Source organism: Urocitellus parryii, chromosome 14 (assembly GCF_045843805.1).
Source record: "Urocitellus parryii isolate mUroPar1 chromosome 14, mUroPar1.hap1, whole genome shotgun sequence".
Classification (NCBI taxonomy): Eukaryota; Metazoa; Chordata; class Mammalia; order Rodentia; family Sciuridae; genus Urocitellus; species Urocitellus parryii.
In genome coordinates this window covers 65946158-65965641 of record NC_135544.1, presented here as the reverse complement: position 1 = coordinate 65965641, position 19484 = coordinate 65946158, and the positions used below count along the sequence as shown (strand labels likewise).

Below are 19484 nucleotides of genomic sequence, written 5' to 3'. Positions count from 1 at the left end.
TGTCCACAGCCCCGTGCCAGGGTGCCCACACTGACCCCAGAGGAGTCGTCCACACCTGCCCCGCCCAGCAGTGGCTGGCCACTGTCAGGGCGAACCGTGAGCCGGCATGGCTCTCTGTGTGTTGAGGGACAGCCAGGTGGCTCTGTTTGTAGAGGAGGGGCTGCCGTGACACCTGGCCAGCTTCCTCACTGGTGAGACACCCAAGACCATCCAGTGTGACCAGCCTGGGGGCTGCGGCCATCCATGGAGACACTCAGGCTGTTCCAAGGTGGAACAGCCCTGTTCAAGGCCCGGGTCCAGCCAGGTCTGCTGAGGTCCTGTCCAGTGTCTCTTCATTTTACTTATTTATATGTGGTACTGAGAATCGAGCCCAGCGCTCACTCCTGCCAGGCCAGCTCTACCCCTGAGCCCAGCCAGCCTGGTCACTGCCTTTTGATGCGTGGGTTGGTTGGCATCTTGTCCCTTCCCAGCCACAGTGGTGAGGACCTTCCCAAGGCCAGCCCTGGGGCGGGCTCTGGCCCACGGGAGCACCATCCAGTAGGCGCTCCTGAGTACCTGCTGGGTGCCGGAGGATGCGGGTGGGAGCAGGCTGTGTGCGAGAAGCGGGACCCACAGGGAGCCTGGCTGGAGAGGGCTCGGCGGTGGGGGCCTCTGCTCCCCCGGGCAGCTCTTCCCACTGCGCTTCTCTGCGCATGTGCTGTGCGTGTGACGGGACTGTCCTGCCTCTGGGAGCTGTCCCAGCAGCCACCTGGTGTTCCTGTGCGTCGCTGGGAGGCTTCTGAGCCAACCTGAACTGGTGCTCTTTCAGATGTGCTGCTGAAAGAGTCAAAGTGGACCAAGATGTTCTTTGGAGAAGGCCAGGCATCGCTGTCCTTCAGCCACCTGAACAAGGACGACGAGGGCCTGTACACCCTGAGAATTGTGTCCCGAGGCGGAGTCAGCGACCACAGTGCCTTCCTGTTTGTCAGAGGTGGGGCTGGGGCACGGCCTGAGCCTGCAGAGAAGGTGGGCCCACAGCGAGAGGGTCCGAGCAGGGGGGCGGGAGGGGCCAGGAGGCCGCTGTCCTTGCAGACCTCCCTGATGCAAGGCAGGCACTGCCCCGGCCCGCTGGTCAGCTGCCCTGAGAGAGGAGCCACGTAAGTCAGAAGAGAGGGCATTAAATGTACCTTCATTCTCTTGCCTTCTTCTGGAAAGATATTTCACCCCATTACAGTGTGATGATGCGACCCAGCTGGGACTGCCTTGCTTATCCCGCAGGAGGGGACCGTGCCCACGTGGGCACTTCACCCGCTGATGACTTGTGGGGACAAATGTGAGGGAAAGTATGGGCCCATGTCCAGAAGCCCCAGCTCTTCAGGTGCTGGGGAGACTGTGAGGGAAGCCGTGAGCTTACACTGCGGCACGTGCTCCAGCCAGGCCTGCCTTAAGCCCACCTCCAGACAAGGAGACGAGGTGCTCAGAGTGTGAGCTGCAGACACCTCTGCTCCCTCCGCTCAGCCAGAGTTAAGACCTGAACACACGACCTGACTGTGTTACGGCGGTCATGAGTCTGTAAAAAGAACAGGTCGAGTAGTGACCCAAACTTTTGCTTACGACTTCCAGAAAAAAAAAAATCCCTCCCAATTTTAGGGATTTTGAAATATGAACGTGTCTAAGGCAATATTTCTCAGGCATTAAAGTGCCGACCCATCAATCTTTGACACCGTGCCATCACGTGACCATATGAAACTAAGAAAAGGTGGACCTGAATCTCAGATCCAATTAAAAAGTCACACACTTGAGAGTCTTGCAGAGGGCTCGGTGTTCCGAGTTTTAAAACAACTCCTAGGTGTGTCCAGAGGGTGGACGGGTCTGAGTGAGCGAGGCGGACATGGCGGTGGTCTAGCCCAGCAGGCAGATCTGAGTTTGCAGGGGCAGGACCAGGCTTGCAGTGACCCTCACTTTAAGTGACAGTGATCATGTCTTCCCACTCAGATGCTGACCCGCTGGTCACAGGGGCTCCAGGAGCACCCATGGACCTGCAGTGTCATGATGCAAACCGAGACTATGTCATCGTCACGTGGAAGCCACCCAACACCACCACCGAGAGCCCTGTCCTCGGCTACTTCATTGACCGGTGAGTGGCTCGGCTTTCCTCCTGTGACGGAAGCTCCTGAAATCAACGTCAGCACAGACAGCAAATTCGGGTACATTTGCAGATGCAACCCTCTGTTGCTCTTCCTGACTGGCTCGGGAACATCACTCCTTGGGTGTCTCACGCTCTTGACTAAGTGGTTGGGAAATATTGCCTCCTGGTCTGAGCCCAGGGTAAGCCCGAGGCTACTTTGTGTTGGTATTGGAGCCTTGTTGGCCGGTGGCACCCAGTAACAAATCCGGGCAGGCTCCACCCCGGCAGCCCATGTGCTGAGTGTCCCCTGGGCCTAGAGCAGAAGGGGCGCCCATGTGGCCGGCGATGCTCGGCCCCCACCCTGAGTGTCAGCGCGGCAGGAGCCTCGCCAGGTCACAGTCCCCACAGCTCTGGTCTCTTGTTCTATTGAGTAAGAAGGTTTCTCTGCTTTCCAGGTTTAGCTCAAAGGATAAATACTGGATTTGTCTTTGTATTAATAACTTAAATTTAGGCCATCGTTAGATCCCCTGGTTTAGCTCTTTGATTTTCCTTTATTGGTTTAATCCTCAGAGCCTGGGAGGAGTACTGAGCTGGCCCAGTGCGTTTGTTAGATGTGGAGACCTTGGTCAGACGTTTCAGCCATGGGAAGAGATGGCTGTTACAGAAAGTGAATTTAGAAGGGGGGCAGAAGGGGCAAACTCTTGGGTTACGAGGGGGGTTCTGGCAGGGATTTAAGATACTATGGATATGACAGTAGAGTTGGTGGTTATTTCGGGAAAGAAATCAGTCGGTGTGACTTTTTGGCTTAGGCAGATGGGCTTCTCTTCTCCAGCCCAGTGGAGCCCCCTGTTTAGCTAGGCATCCGCCATCCAGAGACCTGGGAGCAGGCAGCAGGCCTGAAGAGTGCCGTGTTCAGGGCTTCCCTGAATCAACAGGCCTGCCACCCCTGGGACGCCTGTGTGTCCACCCGTGCCGTCACATTCCTCCACGCACCTTTCAGTCAACAATCCTCGCTCCTCCCCCCACTGACACCTATCCAGAGCCACAGAAGGCACGTCCTTCCGCGGCCCCCACCGTGGACCTGCTGGCTGTGCTGAGTCAGTCTCCTCAGACCCCAGGGCTGACCATGCAGGACTCTGGCTGGCACAGGCCAGGTGCATGGATCGGAGGACCTTCTGTCTGACCTGGGGAAGGGAGTCGGTTTCTCCTGACATGATTGCACCCTCAGGCTGACGTTCTCGTGGGCACTGAACACGAAGCCTTTATACTTAGATTTCTTGACCACTGAGAAATGGGGGCTGATCTTTCCTGCATTCCAGGCTCTGGTCAGAACTTATTTCCAGGTATTTCTGGACAAAAATATCTTAATGTTATTCAGTGTACTGCAAGTCAGCGTCCTAGGAGAATCTGTCCCCTGGCTCAGCAGGAGAAGGTGCATGTGGGGGCACTGAGGGAAAGGGGCTGCTTTGGCACACAAATTGGGGAAAGAACTCTGGAGGTTAGAGCTGCAATAACTGCTTGCGGCTATTGTATCCAAATGTGTTGGAAGGCAGGATGATCTGAAGCTGTAAAGTATGAAGACTCAGTAACTTTTCTACCTTCTGTCTATCTGGATATGATACCTATCTGCTGTAGGAGGTATTTATAAAGAGGTAGAGAAAGATACTGCATTTCCTGAGTAGCGCTGTCTTCCAGTTTGTTATTCTTCTGTTTGTGGAAATCCGTATTTTCACGGCCTGGATTTTGCCCTGTGGGAATCTCCAGGAACAACTGAAATGTGAAGATTCGCCTGTGAATATCTGGTGGTTGTCTGTGAGTGTTGTTTTCTACTTTCCCCCTGTTTTCATTTGAAGATGTGAAGTGGGAACTGACAACTGGGTTCAGTGCAACGATGCCCCAGTGAAGATCTGCAAGTACCCCGTGACGGGACTTTTCGAAGGACGGTCTTACGTGTTCCGCGTGAGGGCCGTCAACAGTGCCGGCGTCAGCAGACCTTCCAGGGTCTCCGATGCTGTGGCTGCCCTTGACCCTGCTGACCTCAGAAGGTTACAAGGTAGGCTGGGGACATTTAAGTGAAAGGACGACTGGGTGATTTGTCCTTTCCCTTGGACCCTCCATGTGTGAGCCGGGCCTTCCGGGATGTACTCCCGACCCCAGGTCTCTGTCAGGGTCCTGCAGGATGCGGGCGGCCAGGCTGGCATCTACACTTTCCAACCAGTGCTTCCTGTCCTGGAGCTCTGCCCTGGAGTCCCTTCTCAGTCCACAGATGACATATCACAGCACATAATGGGGCGCGGGGCCTTGAAGCCAAACTGCCCTGAATCTGAGTCTTCGCTTCATGTGATACAGGTTCCTCTCCTTAACGGCATGGGACCCTTAATTGTGGCTTTAATCAAGCCAGGGTACTTTCCTTACCTGCCAGGGTCTTTGGGTCCACTGTGAGGAGCTGAGAGGTGCTAAAATGGCCAGGAACCTTCCAGAACGCCGTCTCCGCCTGCTCCCGGGGACTGGCTGTGTGGCAGGCAGATGCAGAGTGGCTGCCAACTCTTTTAGGCACCCTTGGGTGCCAGCTCAGCATCACCCTTTCTCTCGGCAGCAATTCACCTGGAGGGAGAGAAAGAGATCGTGATCTACAAGGACGACCTTGAAGGTGAGCCACTCCGGGGCACTTGGTTTCGGCTGTGCTGCTCCGTGGTTAGGATGCTGCTTAGAGACATGGAGGTCAAGACGTTCGCACGATGGGCACAGTCTTTCCAAGTGGGAAGGAGGCTGCAGGTTGAGTCTGCAGGCTTAAGAACCACAGATGTTAAAGCAGGCAAGTGAGGCAGTCTGAGGAGCAAGAGGTGAGGGCTGCGGTGGCCTGTCCAGCTGGGCTCTCAGAGCATGCTTCTGGGGACCACGAAGGGAGGGCAAACTGAGCCTGAGATTCGGTGGCACTGGCCTGGGTCAGTCTTAGAACTGGGTCCTGTCTTAGAACTCTGTTAATAGAAGTGTTTTATTTACCTTTTTTTAAAGCAAAAATTTCACTCCTGACATTTAAACTCAATGGACTGAGTCTTTTCTGTGGAATGATGTTCGGTTGGAAAGCTCCCGTCTTTCCTTATATTTAATATTGTGAGCACTTCTCATTGATATCCTTCTCAGAGGCAGCTAGAAAGAGTAGCTAAGGAGATTCCAGTGTTGGTGATCACCTCACAGAGTGCAGGAGGTGAGATTCTGGCCCAGAGAGGTACTTCTTGTCTCTTCTTTATCAACTCCCACAGGGCCATGTTGGAAGAGCTTCTTCCCTGAGACAGCCGCACACCTGGGTTTTGCTGACTTGCTTCCGTGTTTGACGTGTGCACCCTCCACAGTGTGCCTGCTTTGTTTCTTCTGCCCGGGAAAGATTCCTTTCTAGGGCCCAGGGTGAAGGTGTGTCTCGGCTGCCCTCAGGGAAGTCAGGTGCTGAGGAAGGCCCTCAAGGGCTGTGCACAGGGGCCGAGGCAGCACCGAGCCCTGGGACACCTCCGCTCCGGGACCTTAGACAGCAGCAGGGGTGCTCCATACATAGGAACAGAAGGCAGTGTCCTGCGCAGGCTGACTCCCGACTCCCAGTCTCCTTCCCCCAGCCAGCGCCGTGCCCAGTGCACAGTCACGCTCTACCTTGCTTTGGTGGTTAGAATATAGAGGCTCGCACGATGGAGAAACGACTCCGGGCTACACTGGGGAGATTTCCTTGCCGCAGGCCAGCCCTGTAGGACAAGGGGTTCTGGTGTGCCCAAGGAAGGGCAGTTCCACCTCAGGGGAGATGGGTCAGGGGAGAGATGCAGTCTGCCCACCAGGGCGACACCTAGGCATTCAGACAGCACAGCACAGGGAGCAGGTGTGACTGGCTTCACACACATCACTAATGGACGAGACCCTCTCTGCGTCAAGGTCCTTGGGATGAGCAGTGGGGACAGGAAGTGACACAGACTGACAAGTCTTGGGGGCAGGGACCTTTCTAGCTATGCCTCTTGGTGGAGCAACTCTTACCTGTGGACGCCAAGTGCTGGTGTGCAAGGCGGGGCCAGCCCTCAGAGGCCCGAGTGCCTGGAGCAAAGCTTCACGGACAGCTTCTCCTGTGCGGTGGCTGGGCAGCTCCTGGGCTGCCCTCCTCCTCTGCCAACTCCTGGGTGGGGTGGTGCTTTGTCCATGCCCTGGGGACATTTCCAAGGCTCTGTTTACACAGCTGGCCATGGAGGCAGAGGCCAGGACCCTTAGATGAGGGCTGACCTCCTGGGACATTGACAGGGAAGGGGCTTTGCCAGGTTGAAGGCTCTGGCTTGGCCACAGGAGCTGGAACACTTGTCTGCTCCCCGTGGTCACCTAACACTCATCTGCTCCCCGTGGTCATCTAAACAAGGGGACCTCCCCTAACTGAAAGGTCCTCAGCGAGGAGGAAGCTCTACAGTGTTTCTAAGCAACTCACCTGGGCCGAGCATTTGCTGCCTGGGAGCTCCTTTTTCTACTCTGTCTGTCCTTCACATAAGCCGATTTAAAACATGGCGGTAGCCATTCCCTTTAGTGAGGTCCCTCTGCTCGCGGAAAACGGCTGCCTGGCTGCTGTGGGCTGCTCCCTGATCATTTTGGTCTCCGTTGGAGGGTATCTCCTTCAGGCCCGAGGTTGGAATGAACACTCCTTCCTTGATGTCGTCCACCTTGTCCAGTATGTCTTCCACCACCCTTTGGGAAGGCCAGGGATGGCTCCTGCAGAAGGACGTGAGGTTGTCTGTGTTCTGATAATGGGCTTCCCAGCGTCCAGTGAACTGCCCTGGACTCGGCTGTGAGAAGCTCAAGTGCCTGGCAGCAGTCCACTCTGGGTTCTGCCATGGGCCTTCCTGGCTGGGCGTCCTCTTGAATTCTGGGTTCTCCAGATTCCAGCTCAACCTCAGGTTTCTGTGGCTGAGAAATGTCTCCTGGGTGGTCATGGTGTGCTCAGGTTGATGGAACCAAACTTGGGATTTGGACTCCGAAGACCCAGGCTTGGAGTTCAGTTCAGCTATGATGGTGGTGGGCTCTGGAAAGGTCCGGGCTCCATTTCTGCATTCTGACGCTGAGCACGCTGACTCCTGTCTGAAATCCACTGTCATCTTGCTCCATGTCTAAGATGATGGCTGTGGAGGCTTTTCTAAGCAGCACCTGGATGAAACCTACACGCATACACACACGTATAATGTATGCAGTGTGTATACACACACGTGTAGTAATGCACACATAGTGGTAGATATGTATGTGTGTAAATAAGTGTTTATATATGTATGTGTATACATAATTTTTTTTTTTTTTAGTTTGCAAAACCACTTTTTCCTGAAAGCACAATCCCAGCGTGTGGGAGGAGCTAAGCGATCTGTCTTCTCCCACTGTCTCCTGTGCTGCCCTGGTGCGCTGGACGGGGCTCCAGGGAGGCCTTCTGATAGGAAGCAGAGGCCAAGGGCAGCGTCACCGACTAGCTGCTGGGAGGCATGTGCTTTTGCCTCCTGGGTGACACAGAACGTCTTCCTGACTCAGGAGTCTCACCCCGCGGGGGCCTCCTCTCACCAGGACCCGGTTCTTTTTCCTTGCCTTGGAGTCAGACAAGGCATTTCTCATTCCACTTTCTCTGGCTCTGCCTCTGCTTCTGCCCCCACACCTGCTGGTCATCTTTGTCTTCCCCTCTCTTCTTGGGAGCTACTAAAATTTCTAAGATTCATCTTTGGGAGCTCAGCGTGGGGTTCCCGTGTCTCCTCGCTAGCTGGGATCTCTGAGTGTGGACCTGTGTGGGTTTAGGGAGGCCAGCCAGGGTCCCCCACTCCACTCCTCTGCCTCTGCTGCTGCACTCCCCTGGGACACGCTGACTCCTATTTGAAATTCAACCCACTCACCAGAATGATCCTAGATCAGGCCTGCGCTCCTTCTAAAGTGCACTGTGCTCATGAAATGAAACCCAACCTTGTTTTGTGCTGTTTCCATGTGGCTGTTCAATTCCTCGCCTGCAGCCGGGTCCCAGGGGAGCAATTGGATATTGTGAAGGGCACAGAGAGGTCCTGGGGACAGTTCAACCATTCTAATTATGTGCTAATCTAATTGGAAGCTCACAAGATTTTATTTCACAATTAAAGGGGCCACAAGTCTGGAAAGCCTCCACCCTTCAAGAATCTCTTATAAATTCCAGTATAGATCTCTAACACCTCACCTCGTTTTTAAAAAGATGAGATCAGAAGGGAGGCGTGCCGGATGTCTCTGGTTGCAAATACTCTGTCCTGGTCATCTGCTTGCTAATGTCCCTGCAGAAGCTCAAGCACACAGGCGTAGCTCAGGGTCCTTGTGAATGTGCACAGACCCCCTGGGTGAGGGGAGAAGCGGATGTGTCAGGAGCTGACTTGTGAGTCGAGTGCTTGGAGGGCACAGGGGAGGAAAGCATTGGGGAGGGTTGTTGGCTCCAGCACGGTGTCCACAGCTGCCCGGGGCAGATGCAGGTGGCGGTCTTCCTGCACACATTCCCAGTGGGGTGGGAACTCGTGCTGGGGAAACACTGATTCCTTTCTCGCAAATCCTTTCCCCTTCCAGCTTTTGGATGACACTCTTGTAAATCAGAGAGAAAAGTAGCTGGACTATCTCTAAGGTGCCTCATGCTCTGGCTCTGAAACCGTAGCCTGGGTTGTTGGCCTTCCCAATGGCTCTGTGACAGCAGCAGGGCCCAGGCTGCACCACCGGGCTGCACCCAGGAAGCCTGGGGTTGGTGTTCACACGGTTCATGCAGTTCCTTTCTCCTGCAGGTGATGTTCAGATCCCAGGCCCTCCCTCCAATGTGCACGCCTCCGAGATCAGCAGAACTTACGTGGTCCTCAGCTGGGACCCGCCCACGCCCCGGGGCAAGGAGCCCTTAATGTATTTCATTGAGAAGGTAATCTCTTCAGACCCTGGCCAGCAGACCTCATGCTGTCCCTTTGCTGTGCTTGACAGAAGGGCTGGGTCCCACTGGTCTCCACAGACACTCACAGGGATAATGGGGGGGCAGAGTTGTGACTGTGTGGAGTGTCTTGGAGTGGGACCTGGCTCCAGGGGAAGGGGTCCTACCTGGGCTTTGCCACCCAGTGCAAGCAGAGCTGCGGCTCTCCTCTCTGGTTTCCGTGCCCAGCTGAGCCCAAGGGATCTGCAGACTTCCTCCAGCCCCCAGTGCTGCAGGTCCTGAGAAATGCAGCCTGTGCCCACTGGGTGGTGGTCTTAGAGGGAACCACCTGGTGGAGCAGGCTTAGGCTAAGGATCAGGCCAGTGCCTGAGGCCTCGATGACGGGGACACACTTAGAGAAGGCAGAGTGCACTGCAGCCCAGGATGCCCACACGCGGGTGCCGCGGGTACACAGGCACAGGTGCCCTGGATGCAGTAGGCTTTCTCAATCAGCCTCTTCTGTTGCATTGGCAATGCAGGCTGCGGCACTCGACTGATCTGGAGACCCACTGTTGGGTTGTGGGCTATGGTGGAACAACACTGTCAAGTCTTAGAAACCCTGCAGCTAAGGTTTTGTAATTTGCTCAACGTAGAGCTCAGTGCATGGTGTGCACAAGCAGTGTGGGCGTAACTCTCAGTGTGAGCATGTGGCACACCACACAGCTCCGTGAGGAGGTGGATGGAGAGGAGCGAAGTATCAGACTGTGCCTGGCGACACCCGGCCCCCACTGGCCAGCAGGCCAGCCGCCCAGGCAGTGCTACTTACTCTGCATGAGCAGGTGCTGTGGGCACCACAGAAGCACACAGGGCACCCACTCGCGGCCTATCCCTGGTGGAGGCACCTCCTCCCCACACGGCCCTGCTCTCCTTCTGCCCATGCCGTACCAAGAACCTGCGGACACGTTTTAGGAGGAGGGTCCACCTTTGGGCCAGGGAGTCGGGGCCTTGGTTCTTACTGGCAGAGGCCAGGACGGGCAGACTGGGAGTGATGGGTGGGAGCTCCCAGGCTCCTGCCTCGCTGTGTTCACCTCCTCCGACAGGAGACGTGCCTCCCTCCGCCATCCGGCTAGAGCCATGGGGCAGTCCTCAGGGCATCAGGGGGCCCTCCCTCAGCAGCTGGCTCCACAAAGCCTTCCTGAAAGCTGTGGCAGTGCCCACCTGTAATCCCAGGGACTCGAAGGCTGAGGCAGGCAGACGGCAGGTTCAAGGCCACCTGTGCGATTTAGGGAGACCCTGACTCAAAATACAAAAGGACTGGAGATGAGTAAGTGGTAGAGCATGCCCGGGTTCCACCCCAGGACGGCAAGATTTCAAAAGATGACTTTTACTTCTGCCAAACCGAGAGGCGATCTCCCCTTTCCAGGTGAATGTCACTCCCAGGGCTGTGGCTGCTCCCCAAACACCTGCTCCTCCTGCAGGCTTCAGCAGGCTCACAGGCACCCCGTCCCGGGCACCCTACCTTCAGAAGGCAGTCTCCCTCTGGAGGGAAAAGTCGAGGGACATTTAATAGAGATTTGGAAGCCGTGACCAAGGAGACACATTACCTATGCAGTACAGAAACGTGGAGACTCGGGAGCCCTGGTGAAGTCCGACTCACCATGGTTCCAAGAGGTGAAACAGTGCTGTCACCCCGAGGGTCGTGTTGGCAGCCTGCCTCATGGCCTTTTATGTGTGGCACGTCACCCACAGGCCTCTTGTGCTATACAAGATGGCAGGACCCTGTCATCGGTTAGAGACCTCCACACCACCATGCAGGTGGCCACAGGCTCTTCGTACACACACACCTGGCTGCGCTCGCAGCTCGGGTCACAGGCCCATCACACCAGCACCCTCTAGGCAGCTGCATCAGGGTAAGCCACCAAGCGACAGTGGGGTTCTGTGAATATTCTCCTAACGTACCTTTAATTGTATATAGGCCCTTCCGTTTTATGGAAATTGCAACCTGCGTATTGATTCCTTTATGCTGCTAAAATGCCTTCACTTTAACAGAATCACGTTTATTAATAAAATTTCCAACCTGGGCAATTTCTTACCCACTTCTCCAAATTGGCATCCCATTCATATAATTAGCAAACGAGTCCTGTTGTCCCCTGTGTGGGACAGAGGCTCCCAATGTCCTCTGTGCAGGACAGGGGTGTCTTACCGTCCACGGTGCAGGACGGGCACATCTCGTGGTCCTCCGTGCGGGATGCCATGGTGTGGCAGCTGGATGCTGTCTTCCTCTGCCCTCCCGGGGTCTCTGGTTTAATTCTGCCCTTCCCTCTGCAGTCTGTGGTTGGGAGTGGCAGCTGGCAGCGTGTCAATGCCCAGACGGCCGTGAGGTCCCCTCGGTACGCGGTCTTTGACCTTGCAGAGGGGAAGTCGTATGTGTTCCGCGTTCTGTCAGCCAACAAGCATGGCCTGAGCGATCCGTCGGAAATAACGCCCCCCCTCCAAGCTCAGGATGCCATTGGTAAGTGGTCATGGTGAGCAGCCAGGCTTGGGGACAGGCCAGCAGCAAGGTGACCTTGGAGACCAGTGGAAGAAGTCCCTAGTGTCGTGTGCACCACAGGGCACGTTGGTGTGGGACCCCATTTTACCAGCAGGGCAGGGACTGAACCCAGTGGCACTTAACCACTGAGCTGAGTCCTCAGCTCAACTCACCAGGTTCTGGTCAGTTCTCCACAGTCCTCCAAAGTTCTGTCTCGTCTCCATGAAGTCAGCAAAGGGGCCGACAGTGGGTTCAGGCCAGGGTCCAGCCCTCAGCATGGTTCAGCCTCTTGACCGTGTGGCTTGGAAGACCCTCTTGGAAGCTTTCGAATGTGAACCTGGGGATGTTTGACTCGAAGTCCACGCTGAAGCCCAGCAGCTAGCAGGAGGCCTCCCTCCCCCTGGGCCTCCCACGAGAGCTGGCTTAGGATTCCCACTCTGGCCCAGGTGTCTCCTCCCCACTCCAAGCCATATTTCATGGGAAGGCAGATACTAAATGAACCAGGTGGGGAGGCTGTATGGGGAGTGGGGTCGCAGCTGCCCCAGGTCTTGGATGCCCTGGTTCAGTTACTCAGGCTTCTGGGGCTCAAGTCTAGACCCACAGGCTGGACACTGCCGCCACCTTGCAGAAGCAGCCTGTTTGGCTGATTGGCACACACAGAAAGTGACAGTAAGTGGCAACAGGGGGCGTGTGGCTGAGGTGGTGAGCTAACTGGTTCCAGGGATGTTGGTGACACCAAGGGCTGAAATGCTAGTGGCCACGGCCCACGGGGGCCTGGCAGGGGGGAAAGGTCAGAGGGTCAGACTGATTTGATTCTGGCTCCCCTTCCTCCAGGCACCCTATTTGCTTAGAGGGTGTGACTTGCGTTTGGAAAGCAGCCTGGCCCAGCCAGGAGAATCTGTCCTTCCCGTGATCTATCTGTGGACTTGTGATGACAGTTCCTTTTGGGGGGTCGTGTGGGGTGTGGGGAGAGCACCCTGCAGCCCCATCTCCCTTGCTCCTTGTCCACGTTCCACCTGCAGCTCCCACCAGCTCCCCATTCCCTGGGGAAAAGCCCAGCTCTCTGCGGCAACACCTGTGTGCTGACCCTCTGTCCCCCTGCAGTGGCCCCTTCAACACCTGTGTGCTGACCCTCTGTCCCCCTGCAGTGGCCCCTTCAACACCTGTGTGCTGACCCTCTGTCCCCCTGCAGTGGCCCCTTCAACTCCTGTGTGCTGACCCTCTGTCCCCCCGCAGTGGCCCCTTCTGCCCCTGGCCGAGTCCTTGCTTCGCGGAACACCAAGACATCCGTGGTGGTGCAGTGGGACAGGCCGAAGCACGAGGAGGCCCTGCTGGGCTACTACGTGGACTGCTGCGTGGCTGGGACTAACCAGTGGGAGCCGTGCAACCACAAGCCCATCGGATACAACAGGTGCCCCACCTGCTGCCCCCGAGCAACACACTGCCTCGGTGGGCAGGCAGAGCACACACCCCAGCTCCAGAGCAGGGCCGACGTCTGGGACACCCCTAGACACCGTCTGTTAGGCTGGTCACAGAAAGGGGTGGGTAACTTAAAGCTCTGCCCACACGGTGAGCTGGCACTGTGCCAGCTGCTCTCCATGGAGTTGATGTCTGTCCATCAGACAGACTGCCCCCGTCTGAGCTCTTCTTACTGCCACAGAGGACTTTGCAGGAAGCAGGAGGGTTAAGACGGTGACTACGACGTGCCAGGAGCTTTGTTTTTCCATACTGACATTTTGAACTTTGCCTCTATTTTTTCAGTTATTATTGTAGTTGTACAAATTTATGGGGTTCAGTGGGACAATTGGGTTCACACCCCTAGTGTGCAATGACCCTACGTAGGCAGTGGTGCGTGTTTCTGGGGTCTGCTGCGGCTTCTGTGCATGCAGACCTCAGGCAGCCCTGCTTCACTCAGCCCCGACTGGGAAAGTGGGGCTGCCATGTCAGTCTGTGGCAGGCAGCACAGGGCCGAAGCTAGCACCGCGACTCCTGGAACTCACTACACCCAGGTCGGGCCGAGTGCAGGGAGGGCCCGCGGTGGGTGGGCCTCTATGCAGGAAAATACAGGCAGCCAAACAATGGCCCTGTGGGTGGTTAGCAATGATGGGGTGGCAGTTTTCAATTTAAAATCTTTTTAAAAAGCATGCTATAAAAAGCTATGGTTAGCAAAGGCAGGAGGAATTGAGGAGAGCAAAGCTGGATGGTCCAAGAGTCCTTGGCCCCAAATGGAGAAAGACCGAGCAGAACAAGAGCATCAGCAGTGTTCTCACATGAATGTCCACTACATGAGCTAGATGGCCATCGCTGGGGTTCACTGGATGCTCGCCACACGCAGGCTGGCTGGCTGTGTGCTTTCTTGTCGTTTCCCCTTGAAAGCTCATAGTGCCACCCCAAGCAGGTCTCATCACACCCGCCGTACAGATAGGAGCACAGAGCCCTGTGGGGCCGGGTCTGGTGAGGACACACTGTCTGCCAAGGGCACCGTCAGCCTGTCCTGTCTGCAGTTTGGTGGCTTCTCTTTCAGTTCTAGATGCATGTGGTTCCCGAGTGCCAGGAGCTGGATATTTATTTTCAAAAGGCCTTTGATTTGGACAAGACCCAGAAAATCACAAGTAAAGGCAGAGGCTCAGAATCAGTGACTCTGGTGCGAGGTTGGCCGCTCCTGGTGTGTCTGATGCTGTGCTGCCAGATGCTGAATCAGTTAATGGAGACTGAAAATGAAGGCCGTGTGGTGCTCCTGTAGGAAAGCTGGCTGGGTCTTAGTCCAAGGGAGCTTTTTGTCTGAAGAGCTGCAGGAGAAGGACCTAGATGAGCCTGTGCCATGACGCTGTTGTCTTCCCAGGTTTGTGGTGCACGGTTTGACCACGGGCGAGCAGTACATCTTCCGTGTTAAAGCCGTCAACGCTGTGGGCATGAGCGAGAACTCGCAGGAGTCGGAAGTCATCAAGGTCCAGGCGGCCCTGAGTGCGTAACCTGTGGGTGTCCTCGAGGGTGCCATGGGTTCTGCATGAAGAAGCTCTCAGGGTGCACTGCAGAGGACCGGAGGACAGGGGTGGACTCTGGCTGGGGGAGCACAGGCCTTCTGCTGAGGCCTCTGGTCAGCTGGCTGCTGTGTGGAAATGACAGTGTGGGGGGAAGCAAGGGGGTGCCCCTAAATCCCCAAGGGAGACAGACACCACTGCAGGCAGCTTGATTCCCAAGGCCCCCTTCACACTAAAAGGCAGGCCGCACGCAGGGCAGGACTTTCTCTTTTCAAAGTGTGTGGAAACAGAACCACCAATGGCCTGTAACTATTATTTTATTCATTTTTTTGGTTCCAGGGACTGAACCCAGTGGCACTTAACCACTGAGCTGCATCCTCGACCCATTTTATTTTTTATTTTGAGCCAGGGTCTTGCTAAGTTGCTGAGGCTGCCTTTGAACCTTTGAACTGAGGCTGATCTGTGAGCTCAGTGTCTGTGAGGGCTGCTGTGGATCTTTCCTATGGAACACACCATATCTTTGGTCACATTCAGCGATGTTTCAAAACACAGTTGTCACACATTTTGAATCAAGTATTTTCCTTTCACTTCTGAGAGACAGTGGTGGCTGTTTAATTGTTTTTCATCTGCAATTAAATTTACAAACATTTTTGGAAGTTCAGGTTTCCCTGCTGGGATCTCCAAGGAACGTCAGGTCTGACCAGGTGCAGGGCTCCAGGGCGAGGAGTCAGCCCCATTTTTGCTCAAGGTCTGGTCCTTCCCAGCTCTCCCAGGAGGGACGTCCAAGCGCCTGTCTGCCTTCTCAGCCCACCCTAGGGAAGGTGGGCCAGTGCTCCCAGTCAGCCGCTGGCCCTCAGTACTGGGGGCAGAGGCTGCAGGTGGCTCAGTCAGGGAAGCTGTTGGATTCTTGCTAACTTCCTAGGACGAGGTGGCCCTTTCCCAACGTGGGAAATGTGCTCTCATGAGCATCTGCTTCGATCCAAGCCTCCACGGTTGCAGGAAGCCAAAAGGCACGGGGATCGATGCTGGTCCCCCCGGGCCACGCCCCGTGGTGGCTCTTCCTTCTGAGTTCTCCTTAGTGGGCCACGAAGGGAACCTTCTGTGGTCCACTGTCCAGACCAGATTGAGACGGTGCGGTGCCTTGCATCCTGCAAACACTGGTAGATGCATTTAGAAAGAGCAGCGCTGTCCATGAGAGAAGCTGTCTACCCATCCACTCATCACCTTTAAAGGGCCAGGGTCAGAGGCAGGAGGGAGAGCTGGAGGGGCATGGGTCCATCCCTGCCCCACACCCATGGGGTGAGATGAGGGCACAGTGCCAGGCGGGTCACTTGTACACTGTGCTTTCCTGCAGCCGTCCCATCCCACCCATATGGGATCACACTTCTGAACTGTGATGGTCACACCATGACCCTGGGCTGGAAGGTGCCCAAGTTCAGCGGCGGCTCAGCCATCCTGGGTTATTATATAGACAAGCGTGAAGCTCACCACAAGAACTGGCATGAGGTCAACTCCTCTCCTGTTCAGCAGAGGATCTTAACGGTGGGTTTCCCTTTTCTTTTGGCCTGGGAATGTTGGCACTCTCTGTTCAGTGTTCCAGAGCTTGATGACCTTAGGTGGTTTGATAAGGAAATAAGTGAGTGTAAAAATCCTAGCATCGTGAGGCCATGGAGTTTTGGATCTGGAAAGATCTTAGGCAACATTTTTTTTTTCCTGAGAAGAAGTAAAGGAGTAATTGAGGCAGTAATGAGTAATTGAGGGATCTGCAAACAGTGGGTGACCAGCTGGGTCCCTGTTGGAGCTCTAGCATCTGGAAGGCAGGCGCCCTGTCACGTGCTCAGCTGGTGCAGAGCCCAGTGCTGGGCCAGTGGTGCTGAGCAGGTGCTTGTACAGCAATGTGCTGCACCTTTCCTATGAAATCCTGAGTGGTCCCTTGCCACGGTGCACGTTGTCCGCAGCGTGGAGAGAGGGGGACTGAGGGAGGGCCACAGGCAAAGCCAGGCAGCCCTGGGCTTCACAGTCCACTTGCCCGAGCCTCTGGCTCCTCATGGGCATGGGAAGAGCCACCGGAGCTGTCATTAGCTTCTGGTAATGATGCATCTCACAGGGGCCACATATGCTGGGAGACAAGGGCTTTGGGGCAAAGTCTACTCTCTGTCTTACAGAAAATTCTGCTTTGTGATGTTTTATCTTTATGGTCTGTGCTTCATATGGAGCATGTCATGATACATGCATGTTATAATACATGTGGCCAAAACCCAGGTTTGATGTGACCCTGTTTATATTTGCTGTGTTCAGCCACAACCTCTAGATGTTCTCTATTGGGTTCTCTGTTCCTGAGAAAAATACCCTCCTCTTTTTTAGGTGCAAGTAGCCTAAATGAGGATGGGCTCTGCTTTCCAGGGAGTGGGAACCTTTAACTGCCACGTCTTGTTCTGGGAGCTCTTTTCTAGAGTTCTAGAGAGCAGGTGCTGGACATGGCCGAAGCCCGTGTCCTGGCTGAGGCCTTCCCCAGGTCTCACCCATAGCTGGCAAGTCTGCAGGCCCCACGTAGACAAGGGCTGTACTGCCCCGGGAGCTGCCAGCGAGGCCCTCACCTTGCAGAGCAGGTGGCCTGGTGGGGCGGGGGTGGGCTGCCTGTGGCACTCAGCCAGGCCTGAGGTGGGCTTCCTGCGGGTGCTGCAGCTCCGTCCCACAATGCCAGGACTAGGTCTGGGGTCTGCAGGGACCGGCAGGGTTCAGGGGCCCCTGCTCTGCTCACCTGTGTGTGCTCTTTGTGGGACCCCTCTCTCAGCCTCAGTTTCCGTACCACCCTAGGGCATGTCCTGTCATCCTGTGGAGTGTCAAGGGGTGAATGGTCTGACCTGGGCCTGCAGCTTGCTGGGCCTGTCAACAGCTCTCTTTAGGGGATCTAGTTTTCCCACAAGGACCCTTCCCCGGGACTCATTGACAGACCACCGTAATGCCCCCTCCTCAGTGGACCGGGATGCGCGTTATTTCCTGTAGTAACTGAGGCAAATCTGCGCAGGTGGAGGGCTTGGTGGAGGGCTCATTATATGAGTTCAAAATCGCTGCCGTCAACCTGGCGGGGATCGGACAGCCATCGGACCCCAGTGAGCTCTTCAAGTGCGAGGCGTGGACAGCACCAGAACCCGGTGAGACGCGCCCCTGAACACACCACCCAGACCTGGGCTAGCCAGAGGGCTTTCCAGGAGGCGTGTGGTGGGCAGCTGAGGTGGATGCCCTCCCCTCCCAGTGAGCAGACCTGGCGACGATGGCAGAGCCCACGAGCCGAGCCTGGGAGTGGCCGAGCAGCCACAGGGTCGCAGTGCAGGCAGGGTGCTCAGGAGCAGGCAGTGGGCAGAGGAAGGGCCAGCCAGTGGGAGGGACGGATGGCTGACCAAGCCACTGGAGGGTCCATGTTCCCAGGGTGTGGCCCCAGCCACTGCTTCCTGGGAACAGAGAGGAGCCCAAGGCAGGAGAAGAGGGCAGGCAGGGGGAAGCCGCCAGGGCCCCGGGAGTGGACACAGCAGACATCTCTCCTCCCTCCTCCTCTTTCTAGCTCCCTCCCCTGCCCTCCTTCCTTCTCTCTGCCCTGCCTGTTCTAGTGAAGCCGACTGTGGGCCCTGAGGGAAGTCCAGAGGAGAAGACCCTCTTGTTTCCAGGGCTGTCACGGGGCACCTTGCCGACTTGCTTAGACCCTGGTGTTCTAGTTAAGATGGCACCTGCTGGGCAGCTTTCCCTTCCTGTCCACAGCCCGTCTGGGGCTGGGAATCAGCAGCAGACAGCTTGAGGCCTACCTGGTGTTGTAGAGAGCAGAGGGGCCATGCGCTAGCTGGCCTCGGGTTTCCATGCCAGTGGCTGCAGCACGCACCTGCCCATTTCTGCACTCCTCTCTCTGATGCCACCTGCTGGCCTGGGCCATGGCTGCACACCCACTATCTCCCTGAGGCCAGGGGAGCTGCAGAACAGAGCTGGGCTCTCCCCAGCCCCAGCCCAGCATCAGGACAGTCCTTCCAGGAAGGGCGAGCCCTCGGTGTCATGAGGAGGATGTGGGGAGGTCCCGGCCTGTTTGCCGGTGGCAGAGGTCAGGGTGTGCGAGCTGGCTGAGCACAGGTCCAATTGGCTCTGCAGGTCCTGCCTATGACTTGACGTTCTGTGAGGTCCGGGACACCTCTCTGGTCATGCTGTGGAAGGCCCCCGTGTATGCAGGAAGCAGTCCTGTGTCTGGGTACTTGGTGGATTTTAAGGAAGAAGATTCTGGGGAATGGAAGACGGTGAATGAGGTGGCAACTCCAAATCGTTATTTGAAGGTGATTCGTTCATGGTTTCCTTTTACCTGAAGGTGTTTTTGCTCAAGCCCCTGAGGAACTTGTTCAGTTCCTTGGATCTGACCCTCCTGGGCTCTGCACAGTGAGGGCAGGAGCCTGGCCGGGCAGGAAGAGCCCGGGAGTGGGTGGCAGGGGCTGTGTGGCCTGCCCTTGACCTGGCCATGCCGCAGTCTAACAGAGTCCAGCACTGCCACCGTCCATGTTGACATCTGGACCCAGGAGCTCTCAGCAGGGGTGACCTGTAGGCTGTGTCATGCCCCTTCCACCCACAGCTCTCTACATAGCTCAGGTGACACGGATAGACGTCACTTGATGTGAGTGCACACAGTGAACGTGGCTCAGTCCTCTCTCCAAACATTCCTGTTTTAGCACTTGGGACGTATGTTCCTGGGTGGCTATGACAGCTGTCCTCGGTCCTGCAGGCCCCTGTGCCTGGAGGCTTGCCAGCTGCCCCGTGATCCCTCCTGGTGTGGGCCTGGGGTATGGTTAGATGCCACGCCTGCATCAGGCTCTGGGTGCTCAATCTCGGCGCCCTCTGCACCCTGGGAAGCGCTGCTGGTGAGTGAAGAGATGGGCTCTGAGAACCCCACTCTCCACCCAGGACGGCCCGCATGTCTGTGTATGGGAAGTAGCTGACTTCGTTTTG

General features: G+C 56.2%; 1 protein-coding gene across 1 annotated transcript in view; it reads left to right on the top strand.

Moving 5' to 3' along the window:
* The window catches only part of Myom2 (myomesin 2), a 63132-nt gene that overhangs the window by 21588 nt on the left and 22060 nt on the right, over positions 1-19484 (top strand). The window contains exons 10-20 of the mRNA XM_026380158.2: positions 809-970; positions 1975-2116; positions 3961-4160; positions 4704-4757; positions 8884-9011; positions 11325-11508; positions 12763-12937; positions 14369-14490; positions 15862-16049; positions 17536-17662; positions 18642-18820. Of these exons, the coding sequence (XP_026235943.2) occupies positions 809-970; positions 1975-2116; positions 3961-4160; positions 4704-4757; positions 8884-9011; positions 11325-11508; positions 12763-12937; positions 14369-14490; positions 15862-16049; positions 17536-17662; positions 18642-18820 (1661 nt within the window). The remainder of the gene's footprint in view (positions 1-808; positions 971-1974; positions 2117-3960; positions 4161-4703; positions 4758-8883; positions 9012-11324; positions 11509-12762; positions 12938-14368; positions 14491-15861; positions 16050-17535; positions 17663-18641; positions 18821-19484) is intronic.